The 8912-nt window shown below is 36.3% G+C and overlaps 1 protein-coding gene across 1 annotated transcript in view; it reads left to right on the forward strand.

The window, feature by feature from the left end:
- bmf1 (BCL2 modifying factor 1) overlaps positions 1–8134 on the forward strand; it is a 23698-nt gene extending 15564 nt beyond the window's left edge. The window contains exon 4 of the mRNA XM_084097780.1: positions 5410–8134. Coding sequence (XP_083953906.1) covers positions 5410–5526 — 117 coding nt within the window. The 3' untranslated portion in view covers positions 5527–8134. The remainder of the gene's footprint in view (positions 1–5409) is intronic.
- The last annotated feature ends 778 nt before the right edge of the window (positions 8135–8912 follow it).

The following is an 8912-nucleotide window of genomic DNA, read 5'->3' on the forward strand; positions in this document are numbered from 1 at the left end:
AAAACTGAATATGATTACATTAGGGAAGTTTATTGAGTCCTAATGGTTAGTCATAAAACCTGCATTTCACTGCTGGCTTTTCCTTATTACTTTTAAGGTCGAGATGTTGTTTTTCTTCTGCCTGAATATCCTCGAGCTGCGGGAGTCCGTGTGTTTTCTGTGAAGCTCCTGACGACCTTCCGCTGTTTCTGCGTCTTCGCCGGATTGTAAATTGGTGTGTGAGGGCGAAGCGAGACGCGCCTCGGGCTTATGCAACGCTCTGCAATGTGCAGCCAACAGAACTACAGTCTGAGAGACACTCGTATCCCTGACTTCACTGTGAACCGTGAACACACTTCCATTCTTTCTACTTCAATATTTCATCTTTAATTCGACGTGTCACTTGCCATTTCTTTGTAATTATTTGAGAAATTTACTCGCATTGAAAAAAATTTAGTGTGTAAACATTCATTTTTTAGTGTATAAACTGAATCGGTGTTGTTTTAGTATTGCGATACTATTATAGTTTTATTAATGTTTTGAATACAGTATTGCTGTAAAACAGTTTTCACTCAGAAATTGCTAATTTCACAAACAATTACAAAGATATAATTTTGAAGTAGAAAGTCTGAAATAGTATTTTTAAAGGGGTCATATGATGCTCATTATAATGAGTTCATTATTTTGTTTATTTGGTGTAATAAAATAAGTTAACATGCTTTAACGCTCAAAAAACACATTATTTTTCACACACTGTACATTATTGCAGCTCCTCTATTCCCAGTCTGTCTGAAACGCTCTGATTTCTACAAAGCCCCGCCCTCAGAAAAGCTCTGAGTGCTGTGATTGGCCAGCTGACCCAGTGCTTTGTGATTGGCCAGCTGACCCAGTGCTTTGTGATTGGCCAGCTGACTCAGTGCGTTGTGATTGGCCAAACACCTCCAGCCTGTATCAGAAATGTAACAGCCTTTACCATAATCAGTTTCCAAGGATTTTGTAAATGCTCAGTAAATAATGTCGTCGGCGTTACACTATCAGTTCGAGTCTGAGTCGTATTCTGTAAATGCGGATGATCAAGCTGAATTTTAGGTGTCTTACATTTTAGACTCACAATATTGATTTTGCTCTATTTTGCCAACAAAAATAGTTCCAAACAAATCCACAGTAGAGCCATTGTGTGTCTCAGAGCAACACAGTGATGTTTCATTGAGCAAATCGGTCTAATGAATGATTCAATGACTCGCGCATAAAGAGAGTCACTTGCGTAGTCCCTGAATGAATCAGCCGTTTTGAACAAATCGTTTGACTGAACGATTCAATGACTCACTCGTTACGACAGTGATTCGCCAACACCTACTGGCTGTTTCATATGTGCAAGCAGGTTTCACACCCGCCAAATGCGGGTAAAAATCAAGTTTTGCGGGGAACGCTGTCAAATCACGAGCCAATTTGGCATTATTTATGATGGTTACTCAGTTTGCTGGGGAAGTTTGTGTAAGACAAATCTGCACAGATTTAGTGCAAATACTCGTGAGTCATCATGATATATTAAATACAGTGTATTGTGTAGAATCTGCTCATATCTGGCTTACTTTAACACACACGTCACTACAGAACAAATAACGGCGCTTGTTCATTTGCACTGAAGCAAAAGCGAAGATTTAAAAGCATTTGGTGAACCGAAAAGACATTGTTATTTTCCAACATCCTAATTTTTTTTATGTTCTTTGTACTGTATTGATCTGTCCATCTAAAATACATATTTGGTGAAAAGGATGAAAGAGGAAGAGAGGAGTACATATTGTTTGAATAAGAAACAAATGAATGAAAACCTAATTTTATAATACGGTAGTCAACATTTGAAGTGGATCAAAAAAGTTCATAAACGGGTGTTGTTCAAAATTCATGTATAACTTTGATGAAAGGTTTTCATCCAATTAAAATGTTGAGGTTGTGACGTAGTTAATCTGGTTTCTTTCTTTCTTTTTCTTTTCTTTTTTGGCTAGTAGAAGTTCTGAATGGCCGGTAACCTTGTGTACAAGTGTTTAATTTAAGCTGAGGGTCTGCGAGAGTGAAGACGGTCGTGATTGCAACTGGTTAAAGAGATGCGTTTATAAATAAACTATTAAGAGTGCATGAGAAAACACTGTTAAATAGATAATAAAGTAATTGCAGTCACATTGCATGCAGGGTTTTTTCCTCTGGCAGTTTCTTTGACTGGTAGTGTGTGTTAAAATGTGTTTTACACACTGAAAGTGCATGGGAGTGTTGTTATTTCTAATGTGTGTGACAGCTTTAGAGCAGTGAGTTACAGGGAAGACTTCGGCTCGTACTTTATGACTTGTCTGTGAAAGCAACAGATGTGTTATCAGTGTTGGACTGGGTTTCGTCTCTCTCGAGAGCTGAGCCAGCTGAAATACAGTGTGTGTGTGTGTGTGTGTGTGTGTGTGTGTGTGTGTGTGTGTGTGTGTGTGTGTGTGTGTGTGTGTGTGTGTGTGCGTGCGCGTCTCCACCCTGCCTCAAGAGCAGCATAATCCTATTTAGTGAAATTATCTTATCTTCCCTCCTCAATGACAGTGGTAGTATTATCCACTTAATCTTCCCAAATCCAATTCTCCTCAGTGCCAGGATAACGACTCGAGAGCGTGAGAGTCGCCCATCTATCATCTTTATTACGAGACGCTGCGCGGATCACGTGTGTGTCTGATGACGTCATGAGAAATGTAGTACATTTATGGTTGTAGTTCTCATATAGTACACCTGCCAATGGCGGCTGGATCGGGAAGAATTAAAAGGCAAAAATGTGACTTGCTGTGCTTGAATCTGCATTTTCCACTATTTTTATTATCATTATTATTTTGTCAATACAAAAAATAATGATTTAGCTGTTTTTACTTGAATAGGATTTTTATTATTATTGTCCTTGAAACTATATTTTGCATTATTTTATTATTAATTTTTTGTCCATGAAAACATAACTATTTAGCAGTTTTTACAAAGATATAATTTTGAAGTAGAAAGTCTGAAATAGTATTTTTAAAGGGGTCATATGATGCTCATTATAATGAGTTCATTATTTTGTTTATTTGGTGTAATAAAATAAGTTAACATGCTTTAACGCTCAAAAAACACATTATTTTTCACACACTGTACATTATTGCAGCTCCTCTATTCCCAGTCTGTCTGAAATGCTCTGATTTCTACAAAGCCCCGCCCTCAGAAAAGCTCTGAGTGCTGTGATTGGCCAGCTGACCCAGTGCTTTGTGATTGGCCAGCTGACTCAGTGCTTTGTGATTGGCCAGCTGACTCAGTGCTTTGTGATTGGCCAGCTGACCCAGTGCTTTGTGATTGGCCAAACACCTCCAGCGAGTAGATACAGTTTGTCACTCAATTTGAAGTGGCGTCTTTCTCAAAAATGTGAAGACACATCATGAACGCTGGACTATCTGCTTTCTAATTCAGTGTAAACCTTATTATGTTCCAGTTCCTAATAAACTTACTAGCCATTGGCATATTAACTCACCACAGCTCAACTTTATTCTAATTTCTAGTGTTTATATTGCAGTGTTAGACAGTGTGAAGGTGTGTTTGGTGTAATGTACCGTGTGTGAAGGTGAACAGACAGCGTTTGTTGTGTAAATATTGCCAGTGTTTCCCGTTGTCTGGATTTCTCCGTGTTTACTCCCCTCTTACATCACTGCGCCGTCCTCACACTCAGCTGTTCACTGCTGTTACGTCAGTGTCATGAGATGTGATATTATTTCAATGTATTGTCTCATACAGCAATAGGGTTCAAATAAATTCTGACTAAAATATATTTTAAATGCATTCCAAATATATGTTGTAAAGAACATTCCAGTTCTGCTTATCAATTCCAATTCTTATCGATTCCCGGTTTTGATTATAATATAGTAAAAAAAAAGTCAAACATAGATATCAAACATATTTATTGTATTTTTGCAAAACATTGTGTTGAAGCTGAACAAAAATCAGCAGCCTAAAGAATAATTAACTAATAAAATAGACTGACATATTGTTGTATACAGTAAGTAATACAATAAAAACAAAACAAATAAATTAGCAATAGAACAAATAAGTACAACTGAACAAAGTTCAGAAATTAAAATCAAATGTAAAATAAAACTGCATAGTTTTCTTTTTATAAATAAAATACAGATTAATCCTTATTAAAGTTACAAAAGTAATGCACCAATCCAGTAGACTGTTACACATGCTTTTTCTTTCTCAACTGTTTACGTTCACTTTAGACATAACTGAAGGTGTTTATAAGGATATTTTGACATAATTTTGTGTGTATTTGTCCTTTCAAGCGCAAGAAAGAGAACTCAATTTAGTATTTGTGCCGAATTGCATCTTCATGCGCTTGAATGGTTTAAAACCACTTTAAAATGCGATAAGCGGAATTTTAATATTATAACAATTCTCCAATTCCTGACCTTAAAGCATTAGTTCACTTCAGAATAAAAATTTCCTGATAGTTTACTCTCCTCCTCGTCTTCCGAGATGTTCATGTGTTTCTTTCTTCAGTGGAACAGAAATGAAGGTTTCTGAGGAAAACACTCCAGGATGTTTCTCCATATAGTGTCTTCAATGGGGTCCAACGGGTCGAAGGTCCAGATGTGAGTTTCAGTGCAGCTTCAAAGTCTCGACACGATCCAGCCGAGGAATAAGAGTCTCATCTAGACAAACCAGCGGACATTTTACAACTAAATAAACATTTATATACTTTTTAACCACAAATGCTGGTCTTGCACTCGCTGTGATGCGACACACATTACGTAATCAGGTTGAAAGGTCAAGCGGGACGTAGGCGTAAGAACCGACCCAGTGTTTACAAAGCGAACGTGCAAAGACTGAGTCAAACGCCATTTATAAAAATAAAAATAAAATAAAAGGTAAAACAACGATGTCGGATGATTTTGAAGTTGGAGGAGAAAATGAGATGAGAGTTTTTCACCCTACTCTACATTTCTGAACCGGAACACGCGTGACCTTTCAACCTGATTGCGTAATGCGTGAAGTCGTGGACGTGCAAGACGAGGATTAGTGGTTAAAGTATATAAATGTTTATTTAGTTGTAAAATGTCGTCTGGTTTGTCTAGATGAGACTCTTATTCCTCGGCTGGATCGTGTCGAGACTTTGAAGCTGCACTGAAACTCACATCTGGACCTTCGACCCGTTGGACCCCATTGAAGACACTATATGGAGAAACATCCTGCAGTGTTTTCCTCAAAAACCTGCATTTCTTCTCCACTGAAGAAAGAAACACATGAACATCTTGGATGAAGTAAATTTTCAGGAAATTTGTATTCCGAAGTGAACTAATCTTTTAATTTTCCATTCCTCCTCATTATTGCTCTGCTTCGACGTGTGTGATTTATTTTGTTCATTTTATTTGTGTTTGGCAGCGTCACAGAAACCAAAGGAACCAGGAGCCCCTGTGGCGGCGTGTGGCGAATGCGTTCTACACACTCCTGTTCGGGAGAGACGCCGACGCTCAGGACGGGAGGGCGAATCGCAGGTGAAACACAAACTGCCATCCGTGTCCCAGTCCACATCCCGGAGCGGGACGGTTAGCGGCACTGTCTGGTATCTAACACGGGTTTTGAGGGGGAAAAAACGAAGACTGAAAGGAAGAGCCTCCGCAGGACGGGGGACGCTTTTTTATGGCAACCTCTTTTCCCCCGACGAAGATGCCATGATGTTCTTGAGATTCTAACAGGAATATTTTCATAGACATGTTGAGGTATTTTGTACAGTATGCTGTTCGTGTTTAAGTTTCTTTGCACTTCCGTACGTGTATTTGAATGAGCTCCACGAGTCTTGGGAACGCCTTACCGTCCCACGCCACCGCCGAAGCGAACAGGTGAAGATCCGGATACTTTTCCTTCAGAAATCTCCCAGGACGTCACTTACAAATCTCCAAAGAAGAAAAAAAAAGCTTTTTGCACCTCAAATTTCTTGGTGTTTTGATGTTCCATTTACTTTTTATTACATCATTGTTGAATTTTTTATTGTTCTTCCTGTTTTTTTAAATACTTAGGAATATGATCTAGACGTCCTTGTGTTTGTCAAGCAACCGAAGAGGGTTTGATGAAGTCAATGATGAGTTGATGTACTGCTGTTATTGTCTTTTTGATTTCATTTGATTTCATTTCATTCAGTTCTTGGCATCAGGCTAGTCAACAATCAACAGCATCTAACATCGCAATCCAGTAATATGGATTGGGAAAATATCGTGTTTCATCATCTACGCATGATTTCGGGTGAAAACTGTTCAAGAATATTGTGGTAACGCTTTACAATAAGGTTTCATTTGTTAACTGCATTAGTTAAAATGAACTAAAAACGATTAATAGTTTCAATCTCAATATTTACTAAAGATCGCAAGTTGTACGTTAGTTAATGCACTGTGAACTAATATGAACATTAACAAAGGTTAATAAATGGCGTAAGAATACACTGTAAAAAAAATGTTTCGACTTAAAAAAGTAAGTGTTTGTGCTGCCTTGAAATTAAGTTCAGTCAACTCAAATATCCAGGTTGTCACTTTGTACAACTTCAAATTTTAAGTTGACTAAACTTAAAATTTTAAGGCAGCATGAACACTTACTTTTTTAAGTTGAATAAACATATGTTTGTACAGTGTATATTGTTAATTGTTACACTGTAAAAATGCCTTAAATTAATGTTTAAGTCATTTCAACTTAAATTACATTAAACTGACTTTAAAAAATGAGCTGAATCTTGTATAACTTATGACAAAAAGTTGAAAATTGCTTAACTTATTTTGATGAATTTAAGCAAAGTAAAAACATATTGTCATAACTTATTGATTATCTGTTAATGTATTAACTAACGTTAACTAATGAGACCTTGTTGTAAAGTGTTACCAATACGGTTTTATCAGGCCTTAAAAATTCACCAAATTTTGGTAAATATTAGAATAAACGGGAACACTTTACAATAAGTTTTCAGCATTAGTTAATACAAACTAACAATAATAAAAACTTCTAAAGCGTATTAGAATAATACAATCAAAGGTTTCTGTTGTATTTTTTAATGCAACATTAACTAACTATGAATAGTGATTATTATTGCCTAACGTTAACAAAGATAAATAAAGTGTTACAAATGTATTGCTCATTGTTAGTTGATGCACTAATGGGACCTTATTGTATAAACGTTTAGCAAAAGTGTTGACTTAACATCTCCAACTCACTCAGGTACTTCAATCCACTCAATTTAAAATGGCCAATAGATACAAACCTGTTTCACGTATGGAAGATGATTTCTGTGCCTACGACATGAACAGAACGACCTAGACTGTGTTTACACTAACATACAGCAAACATATCAGCCTCAGCCTTATCGTAGTCGTCGTCGGCTCTCTTCACATGTCATTTTGTGTTGATATATCATCTTAAACTGTGGTTCTCTTCATCCAGGCCAGTGGTGTCGTGGCCTGCGAGCAATACTGTGTGAATCTGAGAAGCGACTGCATTACTTCTCCTCTCAGGACACTTGGCGCTTTCGATTTCCCTGTTTTATTTCTACTTTTATATCTGTCAGGTGATCTGTACAGTTTTGGTGGTGTAAATTTCTTTCTTTTTTTTCTTTTTTTTAAATAGAACCACTACTTTATTTGTAAAAGACGTGAGGAAGACCTTCTTCTGAAGACTGTAATTATTATGTTTGAAGACACTGATGCATTCAATGCTGTTTCTCTGATTTGTCTGTCCTGTATTTTATTTTTATTTTTTTCATCTTGAAGGAGTGACACACATTTTGTGAAATTTTTCCCGCCAACATGCGGTTCGTTCATTTAAAATCAAGAGATGTTGGCAGAATGATTAAATGAAGGAAAGCATACACTTTTTTTATATATATATATCATTTTTGAAGACAAAAGTCCTCATCATTTATCAGAGCCGTGTCAAATATTGAAATCCAGTAACATTCAGCTCATATTTTCACCCCAATAATCAAAAGAAAGAATCATTTTGCATTTAGTTTCATTACTTGAAATAAAATAAAATACAAAATGCTAATTATTTTATTTCAGCCAGTTCCCAAAGCAACATTTCACATTTTAATTTAGTTTAACTTTATGCACTAAAATAACTAAAACTCAAAAAATGACAACAAAATTACTAAAATTACTAAAATTACTAAATAAAAACAGATTCAAAATATTAATAAATACTACAAATATCTCAAAGATACTAAAATAATACTTAATTTGTAGTTCAGTTGTAAGTATAAATCATGGTAGCAATTTCTCTACCGCCTTTTAATTGATGAGGTTTATTTTATGCTTTTAATATTTGTTTCCTAATGTACATGGAGAAGAATAAATTGATTATTTAATTTAATTAATGCTTAAAAATCTGGCTGATTTTCATCACCAAAATACACTATTGAATTGAATACAGAACAATTGCCACGTCTATTTATTTCTATAGTGCTTTCAGTAATAAACAGGAAGTTTTGCTGTAAAGCTGCTCTAAAAAACAAAAGTGTCTTTATTCAATTCAATTTTCATGACAATAATAACAAAGTCAATGCAAAGTAATAAAAAATGGCTTCTTTACTGAAGGCATGTACACTCTAAAAAATGGTGGGTTTTGGACAAACCCAATCATTGGGTTACGTTTTTTATTTACATTTTTAACCCAGCGTTTGGCTTTGTCCATATTTGACCCAATTTTGGGTTGAAACAACCCAGCATTTTTTCGGGTGTAATTTTCTTCTGATGTTGAGGTGTAATATGCCTGAGATTGGCCTGTGCTGGTTGTGATCTGGTACATTAGTAGAGTACAGGTACAGTGTGTGTCTCCTGATGTTGCTCGAGGTGAACGTGAGTTTCCTGCAGATCGTGAACGCTGAGCCAGAGCCACTCGTCCGCCTC

The sequence above is a fragment of the Abramis brama genome (assembly GCF_963993115.1).
Source record: "Abramis brama genome assembly, chromosome: 21".
Taxonomy (NCBI): Eukaryota; Metazoa; Chordata; class Actinopteri; order Cypriniformes; family Leuciscidae; genus Abramis; species Abramis brama.